The 16,259-nt window shown below is 37.0% G+C and overlaps 2 protein-coding genes across 4 annotated transcripts; one reads left to right on the forward strand and one right to left on the reverse strand.

The window, feature by feature from the left end:
• Positions 1–325: 325 nt before the first annotated feature.
• On the reverse strand, positions 326–6,410 carry LOC132173695 (uncharacterized protein At4g26450). 3 transcript variants are annotated; one of them, XM_059585266.1, is made up of 5 exons: positions 6,054–6,410; positions 3,624–5,941; positions 3,216–3,405; positions 2,940–2,994; positions 326–774 (listed from the first exon to the last, which is right to left on the reverse strand). In XM_059585266.1, the coding sequence occupies exons 2-5, from the start codon at positions 5,549–5,551 to the stop codon at positions 719–721; spliced, it is 2,229 nt and encodes a 742-aa protein (XP_059441249.1). In that variant the 5' UTR covers positions 5,552–5,941; positions 6,054–6,410; the 3' UTR covers positions 326–718. The 3 variants fall into 3 exon arrangements, with proteins under 3 accessions (XP_059441249.1, XP_059441251.1, XP_059441250.1); XM_059585268.1 differs by having other exon boundaries at positions 2,916–2,994; XM_059585267.1 differs by having other exon boundaries at positions 3,624–6,410.
• A 1,338-nt stretch (positions 6,411–7,748) lies between these two features.
• On the forward strand, positions 7,749–16,248 carry LOC132174776 (chloride channel protein CLC-f). The gene is made up of 10 exons (XM_059586452.1): positions 7,749–8,412; positions 8,938–9,340; positions 9,828–10,022; positions 11,563–12,017; positions 12,141–12,245; positions 13,174–13,407; positions 13,572–13,781; positions 14,114–14,346; positions 15,639–15,693; positions 15,813–16,248. Exons 1-10 carry the CDS (start codon positions 7,993–7,995, stop codon positions 15,939–15,941), a joined length of 2,439 nt encoding a protein of 812 aa, XP_059442435.1. The 5' UTR covers positions 7,749–7,992; the 3' UTR covers positions 15,942–16,248.
• The last annotated feature ends 11 nt before the right edge of the window (positions 16,249–16,259 follow it).

The raw sequence follows: 16,259 nt of genomic DNA on the forward strand, positions 1-16,259 counted from the left end.
TCTCTCTAAATGTCATAATACTGTATTATAATTTGTCCTTTTAAGACCAATTTCATAAGCGCAGCTCGTGATAAAATTATCAAAGAGTCATTGAAATATGACACAAAAGGAGTCAGATGCATCAAAACCTTCATAGAATATCACCAAGTATACATGGCTACGAATGATTACTTAAAATGAAGTGAACACGGACTCCTATTCATAAATTGTGCAAAAATCATCGTAGTTTGTATGAACTGACCAATTGCTGGACTTTTGAAGAGCTTGAGGTCCCACAATTCAGAATCGGAAGAAGTTCAATAATCAATGACGCAAGAGAACAATATGATGACATAAAGAAATTGCTTTGCAACTTGGCACCTAGAATGCAAAGCTCCTATTTCAACATTCGCATTGTTTTACATTACATCTATGATAATCTAATCTCTCAAGTGTTGTTTCTTAATATCAGGTAAATGAGGCAGACAAGTAAAAGATGTACTGCTAATCAACATGATTAATTTTTTTTTTTTTTTCCAGACAACAATGAGGAGAAACACCCAACTGAAAACAAAAGCATTCAATATCTATAACATCCCTACTAGAAGAAGACATCTAATGGCATCTCTTAAAAGAGGAATAAGAAGAAATGTAGCATTTGGATAGAGTTAACAATCCCAACGAGCAATACTAAGCATACCAAGTCATATTTTCTGAGGAGACCAGAGGAATAGTTGGATCAGAAGGGCTTCTCGTACTCCTGTGGTGGTGGCTGCTCCCAGGCTGGCAAAAAGCCTACAGTATGAACATTAAGGGATCAGAAGCAAAGCAGAAAACTTCTTTGGCAAAATAAAAATCATATTTACTACTCATATAACAATGGCAAGTAACATAAATTTAGTAAAAGCAATATATAACAAAGTTTAAATGGCTGGCATTCCCTATAGTAAGACTCCATAACCTGATGGTCTATCATAAATGAAATATAAACTTGCAGAAAATAATATAAAGGTACAGGAGTCTATCCAAGTTGTACAAATTTGCAAATTATTCTATGGACCTGCTTCATCTGAAAAATTGAAATGCACAAAGCTGAAACGGGTGTCCCCAACCTGTCTGTCCTAACACCCCCAGCCATGCTAACCAGCTAAATTTTACATAAAATAACTTCCAGGTCTACCACTTACATAGCACATGTTGTAATTTAAGATCCTTTCCACTTTAACTCTTTCAAAGTCAATCCTCAAGGAAGTCACTTAGAAGTTCTTACAGGCAATCAATTTGTTATGACAAATGTTAATAACCTTCAGCTTACGTCATAAATCAGTGGAAAATCAAAATCCGAAAGTGCTTCATGACTATTAAACCCACAAGAAGAACCTTCAAATACTTCATTTGAAGTTTTAAAAGGCTTATCTTGTCTTTTCTTTTTGTTCTTAGGACATGTCTGTCAAAATGTTGAACAAACAAAGCTTCACTTTAGTAAAATTGTCTTCATAAAGAGGGTGCATTTCAATTTCATTTATCACATTGCGATGGTTGGAATTGTTTGACTACTTCCTCTATGGATCCTTCTACATTGGCTTGCAATCGTCAAATCTTATTAATAACACCTCTGAGTCTCTGACCATGCTTTCTCAGTAGAAGTCATGAAGACCGATTGAGGTCTTGCCATGAAGAAAATTGCAAGAATTGAACCTTGCTTCGATGCCAATTTGATGCAGGCCGAGACATGCCAAAGGTGGTTAAACTCAAAGGATTCAGCCAAAAGAAACAGAATAGTCCTGGGTTGCCACCAACCAGGAGTAGCGGATGCCACTCAGTGTTACTAATAGTGGGTGCAACTCAACGAGCAAGCCACACAATTAATTTTTAGGAGAAATTGTTTTAACTCCAAGAGCCAGAGAGCTTGCAAATTTTTTTCAGATTCAAAAACTCTCTTTATCTTCATACTTCTTATTGATATTTATAGGGGTTTGCAAAGCATGTCCTATAATAAATGTCAACTTCCAAAACAAAATTCAACTTTCTATGTAGTCTAAATACATTCCCAAGACACACCTTACTAAGCAACATCAATACTAGACAAATTCCTATACACTCCTTAAGTCACAAAATAATAAAAAATCATTTGATTAATGACTAATTATCACTAATACCAGAAGATTTAATGAGATCACTCACATCTGGATCAACAAAATACCCAAAAAGCTATTTTGGCTGGCCTTGTATCAAAAATTTCTCAAAAAGAGACAAAATCTGGCTCAACAAAATGACTCAAGATTTTTTGAGCTGCTATAGTGCTCAACAAATTTGCTAAGTAGTGTAACCCAACAAATCCTTAACTGTATTAATAAAAAAATGCAATCTAGTTTACTCTCTTCATTAGGAATAGGGAAAGTAGATAAATAATATTTTAAGTGGAAAAGTGAAAGTGGGAACTAAGTGCTTTGAAAAAGTGGATAGTTAAAATAGAAAAATGCTATCATTTAGCTAAACATTTGTTGAGTCGGATGTGAGTTCTCTTAATATCAATTACTAGAGATCAGAATCTTCAATTTATTCAAAGAACTTGGTTGCCATTTCTCACCACCCATGCATCTGCATTAATGAAAGACAACATATTTCCTTGAAACCTTTAGCATCCATTTGGATCTCAGAAAGAACAAGGGACGGGAATGAAAAACAATTAAAATGCCTATGGCAGACTTTCAAACATCTTTCCCTTTTGTCTCCAAGATCCAACTGTAGCCCCTGCAGATAGGTATCACTTTTTAACAGAAAAAATTTCTGCCAAAAGAGCACGCAACTATGTTCCACTACACCTCAATATTCATTTAATGCATAAAATGCTTTAGTACAATTATTAATATGACATCCTAACATCACCTCAGGTAGATCAACAATAGAAACTCTAGATTTATAAGAAAACAAACCATGAAATTAAATATCTGGCATACTTAATGGTATTTCTCCCAGGGACATATATATGGAATCATCATCGGCAAGAGACCCCTGAAACAACCAATGAAAGAACATAAGTTGTCAATCAATGTGGTTTAAGTCAGACCGTATGACTATGCATTAGAATATAAACCATATAACCACAAACCCACCAAGCGGGGACAGTTATAATAAGATCATAAGTGCAGAAATATGCGGGCAAACGATCAAGCTGCCAGACAAAGATGTTTTACATCTGTAACCTATCATCAGCAGTTAGTGGTGGAGTGTACCTCTCCATTAGGAAGGCTCATCTCGTTATGCATTGAACTAATGCCCCCTGGTACTGAAGAACAATTCGGAAAATCACTTCCGAGCAACTCTGAGAACATAAGGCCATAACCATCCTGAACGTCAGAAATATCATTGGTATTCTGCACATTGTTAGAAAAGCCCTCAAGGCCTGTATACACGGTCTCCGTCCTGCACATTTTCAAAGACCACCAAATCAATAAGAGAAAAGTAGTAGAGAAAAATAAAGAATTTATGAGAACTATCAGCTCCGGTAAGCACCCTGCTTAAGAACAATACGGAAAGGCAAACTAAAAACTATGCTAGGGGCAAGTCTGCAATACTTTTTATTTAAATTGATCAATGTAATTAACATCCTCATGAAAGAGCATACAGATAAAGAAACTTACTTTCTCTCTGCATTATGGAAGGCCTTATCTTCTTGGATAGAATCATTTTCTAAATCAATAACTTCAATCTCTTTGGCATCAGTGACATGTCTACCATATTCACCGGACATCTTGGAGTTACCCATTGACAAGTCAACATCAACCGGTGCTGCTTCTTTTCTGTTTCTGGAAATAGATTGATAAATATGGATCGGATCATTATCATGATTCTCATTTGTATCAGAAGCTCCCATGAGATTCAGGTCACAGATTTTAAATGAACTTGGAAAAAGCAGTTTCTGTTGTGCACACTCAACACGTTGTTCACCCCCAGCTTTAGGGAACTGAGAATCATTCCCCAAGCTTTTATGATCAACAGCCACAACCATGATGTCACCAGATGAAGCAATGTCTACCTGTGAGCTCTCTTTCCTTTCACTTGAGTTAGAAAGGTGGAGAAACTCATCAGCCTTCGTTACTTGAGAGGGAATCCATTCTCTTGATTTTTTGGTTCCCTCCCTCGTATCAGTATCTTCTAGAGCTCGTTTTTCACCTCTGTCATTAACAATGGAGCTGCAGCTTGCAAAACCAGGCAGTCCCTGACTTGATTCTTGCTCATTGTCATGCAAAGGAACTCTCTCTGGGAAAGATTGAGTTACAAAGTCACCCTGCTCAATATCATCTGCAGAATCTAATTCGACCACATTTTCAGCAGATGGCACAAACCGAGCTTTAGAAACTTCAGATTCAAGACACTTTGAAGCATGAATATTATTGGACAGTTCATCACCCAGGGAGGCATTAAGAGAGGCATCTTCCACTAATATTTCAGATCCTCTTTGAGGCTGCATATCAGAAGCTTTTACCTCCTCGGTCTTTGGAACTGGGTCAGCCTTTGAGCCCCTATGTGCCAATGAAGAGCGAGTTCTGGTGGGCACCTTGGCAAATTTGCAGAATGTTAGTAAATCGGTGCTATTCTTGCCAGAGGGATTGCCCTCCAAAACACTATCCTGAATGGTTAAGTCTTGTTTGGCACTCTGTTTGTCAGTTTCCTCACTAGTATTGCCATCCTTCACCTCTCCAATTCCTGCATTTGTGTTCTTTAAATCATCAGAAATCCTGGTCAATTCCCCATTAGTCTCATTGTGGAGATCTTTCCCAGCACTAGAAGAACTTGCTTTCGAAACCATATCATCATCTTGGAACTGATACTTGTCTAATTCAGATTCTGAGTCACCTGCGTCCTCACTTTTTGATGCCATTTCACTTGGACTGGACATCTGCATCCCATCAGTGACATCTTTACCAAATTGCTGCTCCTCCTCGTGGTAGTGTCCAAAAGCAGCACCATCAACCTCAACGTCAGCGGAAGACCTCGGTCTATCAGACCACGAGCCACTCCTCCTGTAGTCTCGGCCATAATCCGAGCTATAACTTCGAAATGGTGCTCCTCTTCTCCTTCCTTTGGAATTAAAATCATCAGAAAACCTTCTCCTACCCGACCCTGAGCCAGCATCAGAAGCAGCATTCCCCAAACGGGCAAGGGCAGATGGTCGACCCTCTGGTGGAAGGTGCAAATGATCTCCTTCTTGTGGCCTAAACTCCTGGAACTCACCCAATTGCTTCTTCAAACTACCATTCTGCCACTTAACAGAAAGTGCACTTGGAGGCAGCAACCCCTGAGAAACCAAATATTCGGCTGCAAGTCGACCAGCTTCTATAAAAATGTCCCCTTTGCGCGGTGGTGGTGGGGGCTGTGGTGGTTGAAATGATTTGGGGTGGCCCTGGCCACGCCCAAAACCACGACTCAAGTTCCTAAATTCAGAGCTGCCGTAAAACCCATGGCCTCTGATCGCCGAACCCTCAGGGGAGATCCGAGAGGCAGCTACACCCATTCCCACGGAATTAGACCTATACCCATTTCCAGGACTACGATGCCGGGCATGCATTTTTTTTGTCTTGTTTTTTTGCAAGAAACTATATCAAGTTATTTAACAAGCAATTGGAAGACCAGAAAACAAGGACTCTAACCGTCCTCTGATGATCAATTTCAGTACGCCTCTAACTGCGATCAGATACAAAAGAAATTGTGCAGTGAGCAGATGATTTTCATCTTCCCCCCACATAAAATAGAAGCTGGAAAAATCCTAAATTGGTGCTCAGAAACAAGCCTTTGTCTTTCTCTTTCTCTGACAAATCAGATCCCGCAACTTTGGGGAAATTAAACCATAATTGGAGAAAAAACCTCCTAACCAGAGAAGGACAAACCCCACCTCTCAAAACAAGAATGTTGAGCTCAAGTGCTGCCACCAGCTACCTGCCACCTTACTAAAAAAAACCTGAACCCAACCAACAGTTACCTAATTAAGGAACCTTAAAAACCAAAATTGAAACCATATATTACCAAGAACATAAAATCAAACTCTATTCAGAAGTTGAGATCATTCTGACCTTTAGTTTTCCATTTTGGTGTCTATCTCCGGAGGAACATGAATGTTTCAATTCAGGGTTTCAGATCCAATACTAGGCCGGCTGATTAGATTAGCAGCACACAAGAAATTCCTTCGTCCACACACCACGCAAGAAAAACCTTGTACCGAAATTCAATTACCATTCCTCCCCATGTTTTGGCCAATTCATCGCAATTAGAATCTTTTTCTGTTGTGTGTTTTTACAAGGTTTGTCGCCGGATGGAAAAAACCCAGTTAAACCGGGAATGACATCAAATTATATTTAACGAGTACTGGGAAACGCACGCGCCCAAAAAAGATCAACGAGTCGAGTCATTTTGATCGCATCCCTCCCCCTTTTATTACTTGTATAAAGGATATATATCATTCTAGGTTATCATTTTTGACAATATTCCTTTATTTTATCTGAATTTAATATAAATAAAATTTGTGCTCCATGAGTATAATCCGTTTGTATTCATGTTTCTACTCACTTGAACTCGAACCTAAACCACTTGTGTGGATTCGATGCGAACTTAATACAAAATTAGTATGTTATGATTTAAAGGTTTTGTCCGTTTAATTAAATATGTCTAGTTATAATTGACTTATATGATTTTATAATTATGTCCTAACACAACCTAAACTCAATATTAGGTTTATTTCATTCTTACTTGCACCCCACATTCAAATTGAGCGCTATTATGTGTATTCAACAAAATTAGACCAACAATTTTTTTTTTTTTCTATAACTTTTATATAACTTATTGACATGTGCTAAAACAAATTTAGTAATTGACTTGCTCTAATCATATGTTTACAAAAGGTTATAAAATAATTATAGATGTAACATTATTTATATGTATTTTGGCTAATTTCTGAGCATGAGGCTGCGTTTATTGCCACTAATAAAATTTGGTTAAAGGAGGTAATTGAGTCTACCTTTTTTTAATTTTTGTTTATATATATATATATATATTGTTTTATTATGAGTGATACATATTGTCATATAATTTGATGATCTAAGACTAAAATTTTGATTAAAAATTGACGATAATAATTTATTTGTTTATTTTTGCATATTATAATTAACGCCCAAAATATTTTTATACAACATAAAACTTATGCAAATCCACGGGACTTGATTTTGCAATTTTTTTCTATTTACTATTATATTGCTCCCTCCTTTTGTATGAAAGGTTGAGAGCATTAATATAAAACTACTATTTTACCAAATCAATGAAGATTTGCACACTACAATCTAAATGCAGATTGTGTATAGAAATATGATAGGGGATCAACTGAATTTGATTTAAGACCTAATTTTTATTTACTTGACATAAAATCACATAAGAGTTGTGCCATTTTCAAAATTGAAATATAAAAAAATTAAAAAAACAAAAATTAAAATATATATTGTCCAGTTAAAAAAGATTGAATGCAGTCTAACCCCTTTAGAATTAAGTTCTTATTTTTTTGATAAGTAAAAAAAAAAAGTTCTTATCAAAAAATTAAGTTCTTAATTCTAAAGAATTAAGTTCTTAATTACACATTTTGAAAAGAAAAAGAAAAATTAGAACATGATATAAAAATAAAATTTAAAAAAATACTTGTATTTTAAATTGTTTGTCACAGTATTTAATTATGTTGATTGTTGAGAATAGAAACCAAATTGACAAAAAGAACTTAAATGTTTGGGCAGAAAAGGAAAAATGAAAAAAACAGAGGGGGGCGGGGGAAAGAAAACGACCTAGGAACCCATTCCAATGGAAGGCAAAAACAGAGCATGTGCCACGCGGTGCGAAAAAGGTCAAGGAAACGATGGACTAATGCCTACTCTTTGCGTTCAATTTGAAATTTAGACAAACGCATCTCAGCGAAGAAGAATTAACTGAAAAAAGGACGGTGAAATTACTGGAAGGTAATGTGAGTTAAAGAAGATGTCAGGAGGAGGAGGAGGAGAATACAGCGACCAGAATCGTCTGCTGAATTCTGCCAATTCAAACAACTATGACGAAGAAAACGAGTTGGAAGCTCAGGACGGACGTAATTCCAGCCTCAACAGGAGCGCTAGCTCTTCCAGAGGAGGCGGAGGCGGAGGCGGAGGCGGTGGCTTCCGGGATCTACTCAAGCATTTGGATCGAGGCTTCTCCGGACGCCGCCACAGTTTCAAGCGCCCCGAAATTAGAGATAACAGTAGGAACACAATTGTGGATAATCATCATCAGCTTAATCATCTAAATGCTTCCGATGCCAACGACGTCCTCGGCGACAGTGCCCCTCCCGAATGGGCTTTGCTTCTCCTTGGCTGCCTCCTTGGCCTCGCCACCGGTCTCTTTGTTGCCGCTTTTAACAAAGGGGTTTGTTCTTTTCTTCTTTTGGATCTGGTCCTCCCTGTTCATCTCCTTTCTTTTATGTTATCATCTATCTCATGTCCAAAGCCTATCCACTTGTTTGAGTTTGAATGCCACGGATTTTACATTGTTTGCTATTAACGCGTTTATATTGCACTGAGTTGTGGAAGCACAATTAGGATCAAGAGGATCGAATTTTAACTCTTTTTTTTTTTTTTTTGATAAGTAATCGAATTTTGTTGAGAAGCGAAAGGGCGCAACCCAATCCATGTTGATTCCGCTTGTATCCAATGTTGAACCTTCTATCACTCTGTTTTCCTTGGATACAAAATCATTTTCAGTTGGTATTGATACTTTACAGATTTTGAAGTTGATTTGTTCGCACATCTATCATGTTTGTGTGTTTGAATTGTTTTGCTCATTTATTTAAAATGTAAGTGCTTGATCACCATCCCATTATTACATTCTGGTGCATTTACCGTTCTCAGTAAGCTTTGTTTAGCATTCACTGATAGCTTAGTGCTGATTCAGGTGCATGTAATACATGAATGGGCCTGGGCAGGTACTCCAAATGAGGGTGCTGCTTGGCTTCGTTTGCAGAGACTGGCTGACACTTGGCATCGAATTCTTTTGATACCAGTCACGGGAGGAGTTATTGTTGGCATGATGCATGGTTTACTTGAAATATTGCACCAAATTAGGCAATCCAGCTCTTCTCAAAGACAGGGTTTTGATTTGGTTGCCGGTGTCTTTCCCACTATAAAGGCTATCCAAGCTGCTATAAGTTTAGGTACTGGTTGTTCTTTGGGTCCTGAAGGCCCTAGTGTCGATATTGGAAAATCATGTGCCAATGGATTCTCATTAATGATGGAAAACAACAGAGAAAGGAAGATAGCTCTTGTTGCAGCTGGGGCAGCCGCTGGAATTGCTTCAGGTATTTAGAGTTTCTTCTTGTGGATTGTGTTCATTTGAGAAGTTAATCTTTGTTGGTTTTCAGTTATTTTCTTGTCAATAAAAACTTTGTTTAAAGCCATTTATCAGTTTATTTTGATCAGTAAGACATTCATGAGTGGATTATTATGCAATTCTGGATGTTATCCTATTGCTTTGCATATTTTTTGTTATTAGCAGGGACTTAAAAAAAAATTTACTAGATAAATTCTATTAGATATAAAGTTTTTCAATAGTTTGCTCTAAAGAAGACAAATGACATCTCCTCCCCCTTAAACACAGTATCGAGGATGAGGTCATAAATTCTATCCCTTGGGTTACAATCAGCGTAATTGGGGGTACGGGCATGTTTTGTGCAATTATTGTTATTTTATTTTTTTTGAGTTGATACCAACAAAGCTTTCTGCTTATGACTCCATGTTTTCATTTTACAACTGGTTAATACTCTTTCAAATTTTTCTTTCTCCCAGGTTTCAATGCAGCAGTTGCTGGTTGTTTCTTTGCAATTGAAACTGTGTTAAGGCCTCTTCGTGCAGAGAACTCTCCTCCTTTTACAACTGCAATGATAATATTGGCCTCTGTTATCTCATCAACTGTATCAAATGTTTTGCTTGAGACAAAGTCAGCTTTTACAGTGCCTCAATACGATTTGAAATCTGCTGCTGGTAGATTATCTTACACTCATTTTTCTTTTCATTCTGCTCTTTAGATTAGGGATATGTGTCTAATACATGATTACTTGAGTGTGAGGTATCTAATTGTCTTATACGGTATATGCGCATGTATATATATTTATATCTCCCCAATACTTTTCTTAGAGTAATTACAGCTACAGATATTTTTGTGAAAAAGAAAAGAAAAAGTATTTGTTTTGTGAAGCAATTCGTATATGTTTATAAACGTGGTAAGTTAAAGTAATTGTTGGCAAGTTTTGGCTCTGTTTACTGTATGTAGGGCCCAATAAAGTTGCCTTCCTCATGATATGCAATATCCCTTGGTACTTTCAATAGACCTAAACTCGAGTTTTTACTTGAACACATAATTGAAATTTTTTAAATTTTATTATAATTGGGTTGCAGATTTTTTCTGTTCCTTTTTGTATTCCTTGAACTGTTTAAAGGGAAAATTAGTTTTTCTAGGAGAGGTGTCAGAAATAGATTGCATTCCTTATAATGTGATCACAGCCCAAAATTTTCCAAACCTTTTGGAACCTGCTGCATTAATGTGCGGCTCGTTGTTGAATTGCTGTTAGCTACCTATTAAGTTTCATGCATCAGCTGTTGTTGATGAGTATGCAGTTAGAAAAGGTGAGCAGTTTGATTTTTCGTCTTTCATTAGGATGAATGTGCAGTTACCTTCTTTGAAGAAAATGTAGGGCGATCCAGCTTTTCTTGTATATTCCATGTTTATGGTCCTTGGGCTAGTCCTCTTTGAGTACCTTTACGCCACATTGCTTCTTGCATTGTAACTTTGTTAGTTGTGGTTGATATGGATATCTTCACATAAACTTGGGTGTGGTTCGCATAAAGTTGCCTAAAGAAGTCATTTAGGCATAGTTGATACCTTATATAGTGTCCTTGAAATCTTGTTTTATGTTAAAAATCATTTTGGTCAACTTTGTTTGCTTATTTTCAATCTGCAGAATGTGCATATTCCTCTACAGCAGGGCTTCTAGCTTTACATTGGTTTACATTGGAGCCACATGCTATCTTTGCATATTTACATGAGTATGTTTTAAATGTAAGTGTAGGCACACATGGATGTTATTGGAATGAGAACAAAAATATTCTGAAATTTCTTGTTAGTGTGTTATTTAACAGGATAGATACTTTAAAGCATAACTCTTCTTGAAAAATTTCTATGACATAACGGGATAGATACTTTCTTTTTCATCTGCAATGAAGATCGATAAATGCATGAAAAAGAAAGAGTGATTTGATTCAATTTGAAAGAAAGGGTAAAGAGGCAAAAAAAAAAAAAAAAAAGGAAAAAAAAGGGCAGAAGCAGTAAAGAAGCATATGACCTTGAATTGAGTAGATTGACCTAGATAAGTTACATGTAGCTGGTCTCAATTACTCCCTCCATTCCATTTTGTTTTTCCATCTTTCCCTTTTAGGATGTCCTGTAATAGATTCTTCTTCCAAAATCCGTGCGCACAATTATATGATATACTGCATGTGTCTAATTTTTCATATTGCCTTGCAGAACTACCTTTATACCTGATATTGGGCATGCTATGCGGTGTTGTCAGTGTAGTCTTCACTCGCTTGGTTGCGTGGTTCACAAAGTTATTTGACTTGATCAAAGAAAAATTTGACCTTCCTGCTATTGTGTGCCCTGCTTTGGGTGGTTTAGGAGCTGGGATAATAGCTCTCAAGTATCCTGGAATTCTGTACTGGGGCTTCACAAATGTTGAAGAGATTCTACATACTGGGAAGACTGCTTCAGCTCCTGGAATCTGGCTGTTAACTCAATTATCAGCAGCCAAAGTTGTGGCAACTGCTCTGTGCAAGGGATCTGGCCTTGTAGGTGGGCTTTATGCACCAAGTTTGATGATTGGTGCTGCTGTTGGTGCTGTATTTGGAGGCTTAGCAGCAGAACTTATCAATTCAGCAATTCCAGGAAATGCTGCTGTTGCCGAACCACAGGCATATGCTCTGGTAAAGCTGTCCTTTGTAACAGGCTCATCTTAATTGGCAATTAATAACTGTTCATATTTCTCACTCTGCCCTTTTTTTTGGGTCTGTGCTAGTTGATTGAATGCTTCCTAACATCTGTTGCAGGTTGGTATGGCTGCGACATTAGCTTCCGTTTGTTCAGTACCCTTGACATCGGTTCTACTCCTGTTTGAGCTGACAAAAGATTATAGGATATTGCTTCCTCTCATGGTAATTCTTGCATCACCTTGCTTGACGCTTACCGTATGTATAATAGATCTAAAAAGGAAGCATGGAATTAACCATATCAGGTCAAGGAAATGTATAGCTGCTTTTGCTCTCTCAAATAGACCATCTTTCTTGGAATGTGGTCATATACCTTGGCTTTAGTTAATTACAGCAGCCATATATGTTTTTCTGTTTCATCCGTCATACTTCGCTGCATTGTGAAAAAGTGATACAGCTTTTTCTCCAATGTTCTCAGACAACATATCTCCTTGCTATTCCCTCTATTTTTGGCCTGCGAAATACATTGCTTCTTCAAAGCCTTCAAAGCATAGGACAGTAAATTCTCCAAAAGTACCCCTTTGATTATTGCAGCTGCTCTAGTTTCTGAAAGAGTAGACGGATGTCATAACAGCCATATGAAGATAATATTATGCACATCTGTGGTGGCTTGAAATGGAAACTGATTTTTATGATTCCCAAGGTTTCCTTAGCATTGTCATTAACCTTGAATGTATTGCAAACCTTGGGTAAGGATATCACTGCTATAGACCAGCAAGTCCCTTGGCTTCTATAAAAGTACTTTTGTCCTTGGTGGAAGCTCTATATGGTAGTACTGCCCTTGACTCGAACACTAAATAGAATTTTGATTGGCAAATCCAGTCTTTATCCTAAGGGCTATAGAACTATCTCTGGCAAGCATTAAGTCGGCAGTTCTCGATCTTATTCTACCCTTGTATCTTTTGGTTTTTCTCCTCCCCCCATTTAGAAATGTTATATTTGCATATCTTTCACAAATTGGGATTAAGCTCTGTTGTTATATTTTGCTGTTGAGTAGATATTCATAACTTAGGTTATCATTGGACACAGTATGGATGTCTACAATTTTTAAATGCTTGATGTTTACCCCCTGTTGCTGTGAATTTGTGAGTAGGGCGCCGTTGGATTAGCAATATGGGTCCCCTCTGTGACAAACCAGGGGAAGGAGAGTGAAGCATCTGATACACAGAGTTCAGCTAGAGGGTATACTTCTATTTCACCTGCTGATGATAAAGAGGAAGTTATTTGGAGAGGAACTGATAGTGGAGATGGTTTAGAACTTTCTGTTATAGGAAATGGTGCTGGTATTGAACCAATTAATGAAGATATGCTTTTGGAAGAACTGAAGGTTGAATTATTTCTCCTTTCTTAAGTGATGTTGGTATTCGCCATTTTACTTTTATATTTGATAAATGCTGTTTCTCATTGCAATTTTCTGCCTTGAGCTAATTATCTGTTATCAGTTTGCTATTTATTTTTTCACCTAACACCGTCAATTTCACCAATTGTCAGGTTTCTCAGGCCATGTCAATGAACTGCATGAAGGTTCCACTAGCGATGACCTTGAAGGAGGCAATAGATTGTATGCATGATAACCAGCAGAAATGTGTGCTGGTGGTTGATGAGGAAGACTTTTTAGAGGGAATATTATCATATGGTGACATCAGACGATGTCTTTCCAAGAATAGTGATACCACCAAAAGCGATTCAAGGCTTCCGGATGTATGTATTAATGAAACTCTTTGTTTTTCATAACCTTTGATTGTGCCAGATTGTTGTATTAATTTATTTAATAGCTCATATTCATTCATAATTCTCTCTCTTGGGTACATGCATGCATGTGTACTCGCAGACATATTCGGACTCCTTTTCTATCCACTCCATTCAAGCGGTTGCTATTGTTTTATTCTTTTCTACTTCTAAAATTCTCATCTCTGTTGTAATCTGTGATGTGTTTCTTTTTTTAATTTTTTTTTTTGAACTTTTAACAATTTTTTAAATTATTAATTGTTTTACAATGTCTTAAATAATTCCCATGGCTAAAATTTCTACAGGTGAATGCAATTCTTGTTTCCTCTGTCTGTACGCGAAGTATAAGCTACCGTGGGCAGGAGCGTGGAATTTTAACCTGTTATCCAGATGCCAATTTGTCAATTGCCAAGGAGCTAATGGAAGCCAAGGGTATCAAGCAGCTGCCCGTGGTTAAGCGTGGTGGAGGATCCAAGAAAGGAAGGAAGCGAAGGATTGTTGCTCTTCTTCATTATGATGCAATCCGGAACTGTCTCAGGTTCTCTTGGTTTCTTAGTTTATGGTTCTATGATGTTTCCTTCACTTCACTCTTTTTGATTCTATAATCAACTTTGTAGTGAAATAAATAAAATAAGTTAATATGATTTCTATCTAAATCAGATGAGCTGCCTCTAACATTTCCATTTCCGCAATTCAGATTCAGACTCTGAATCTGTACTTTCCTAAGAATCTGAAGAGATCCCTCTCAATTTTGAATTGAGACTCACCCCCCTAGTTTTAAATTATGATAAACTAACAGCCTTTAGTTTGTCTCATTCTTAGGGGATTTTGGTTTTTGTTTCTCTGAAAAATAAATTGTATGAAGCGTCTGGTGCTTTTCTATTTCTTATGGTAACCATCGTTTATCAGGAACAGTGAAAGTAGGTGATTGAGTGTATTAAACTCGTACAATTAACCATATTTATCTATAAAAAAATCCCTCCTTTTTCCCCTGTTTTGGCCAAACAACAGTATCCGCAAGCTCAATTGACCGTTGGCATAGCCCACTTTTCAAACTGATATTTCTTGGCTTAGTCCGTAGTATTGGATCAGTTCAATCATTTAATCTCGACGGATAACAGCATATTTAATAGACTATTAATTTCATTTCGTAAGTTGCTACAAGTGATATTCCTTCTATGATGCTAACTAATAACTATGATTGATAAATTCTGTTGTGCCACCTGTAACATTTTGGCAAGTCCCAGACAGGTCTTGTGATTTTGTCTTTTGGCCACATAGACTTCATAGATTTGGTACTGCTGACCTGATAGACCATTGATGCTTGAGACTGAAAGCAACCAAATTGTCTATGAAGTATTCCAAATATAAACTTTTGTGGGTTCTTGCGCTGGGAAAAAAATGAAATAAGTTGCTTGTCATAGTTACTGCTGTCCTTTGCTTATGTCGGAAGGAATATGAATATAAACTAAGGTAGCGAAACCCCACCCCCCCCCAAAAAAAGAAAAGAAGAAAAACTGCCTCTCTCTTTTTTGCTAGGGAAGATAAAGTGTGAATATCTCTTTTATAAGTAAGAAGAAATTTTGTTGAAGGCAGAGGTTTTGATGTAAAATTAGGGAGAGCAATGAAGTATGAATGGTCTTTTGTTGGTACTACATTATGATGCTATTTAGGTCTCTGTTAGGGCTGACTCAAGATTCTAATGTTTTTTGTTCTTATTGTGGGCTAAAAGTTTCTAATCATTTTGCTCCTTGCGTATTTATGATTTTTTGCATCTGAGTTAATTAAATTATGTTCTTTCACTTAAGGATAATATTTCTGTCTGTGCAGAGAGGAGATAAATCGCAGGAATTTGTATCAGCATGAAAAAGAAGACAATCTGGAGGTGATAGTTACAAATGGGCATTGATGTGGTTATGAAACTGATTGGCAAGAGTTGCTTCAACCCTCAATTGTGAACGAGAAGTTGAAATTGAGACCATATGCATCGTATTTGTTTTTCAGGTATTGGGCCTCCCAACTCCCAAGTCAGTTGATAACCAAATACATGGTCTACAGCCCCTCCTTTTGACGGTGGAAATCAATATCATTATGAGTTTTTTGATGTGCCCAAGATTCCTTGGTGTAATATAGCAATTTGCTCTTTGTACATGCAACTTTCGGTTGCAATTCATATCAGAAGTAAAATTTGATTGGAAAGAATAGGAAGCACAGTTTTACTTGATACAAAACTGAGTATTGAACCAAATGATAAAGGAGGCATCTGTCCAGCTGCAGTGTCGCCTATATATGATTGGACTAGAGGATCGTCCAGTGCCGAAATTCATTACAAGGCCCATTTAATTAATTTGGAATTCAGGATGTATGACGTTCTTCCCATATTAAAAATGTATGTCATAGTTGTTGTTCTATGAAACTTAAGATTTCAGACGACTTTAAATTCTAAAGTGT

Source organism: Corylus avellana, chromosome ca3 (genome assembly GCF_901000735.1).
Source record: "Corylus avellana chromosome ca3, CavTom2PMs-1.0".
In the NCBI taxonomy this organism is placed as follows: domain Eukaryota; kingdom Viridiplantae; phylum Streptophyta; class Magnoliopsida; order Fagales; family Betulaceae; genus Corylus; species Corylus avellana.

What these genes read in the sequence shown, in the direction of transcription:
- LOC132173695 (XM_059585266.1), bottom strand. Translation starts at nt 5,551, where the DNA reads ATGCATGCCCGGCATCGTAGTCCTGGAAATGGGTATAGGTCTAATTCC. An exon ending in TGAGCCTTCCTAATGGAGAG is followed by an intron (nt 2,995 to 3,215) that starts GTACACTCCACC and finishes TGGTTGTTTCAG; the next exon opens with GGGTCTCTTGCCGATGATGA. An exon ending in CCTGGGAGAAATACCATTAA is followed by an intron (nt 775 to 2,939) that starts GTATGCCAGATA and finishes TTCATACTGTAG; the next exon opens with GCTTTTTGCCAGCCTGGGAG.
- LOC132174776 (XM_059586452.1), top strand. Translation starts at nt 7,993, where the DNA reads ATGTCAGGAGGAGGAGGAGGAGAATACAGCGACCAGAATCGTCTGCTG. An exon ending in AACCACAGGCATATGCTCTG is followed by an intron (nt 12,018 to 12,140) that starts GTAAAGCTGTCC and finishes CATCTGTTGCAG; the next exon opens with GTTGGTATGGCTGCGACATT. An exon ending in GCAATCCGGAACTGTCTCAG is followed by an intron (nt 14,347 to 15,638) that starts GTTCTCTTGGTT and finishes CTGTCTGTGCAG; the next exon opens with AGAGGAGATAAATCGCAGGA.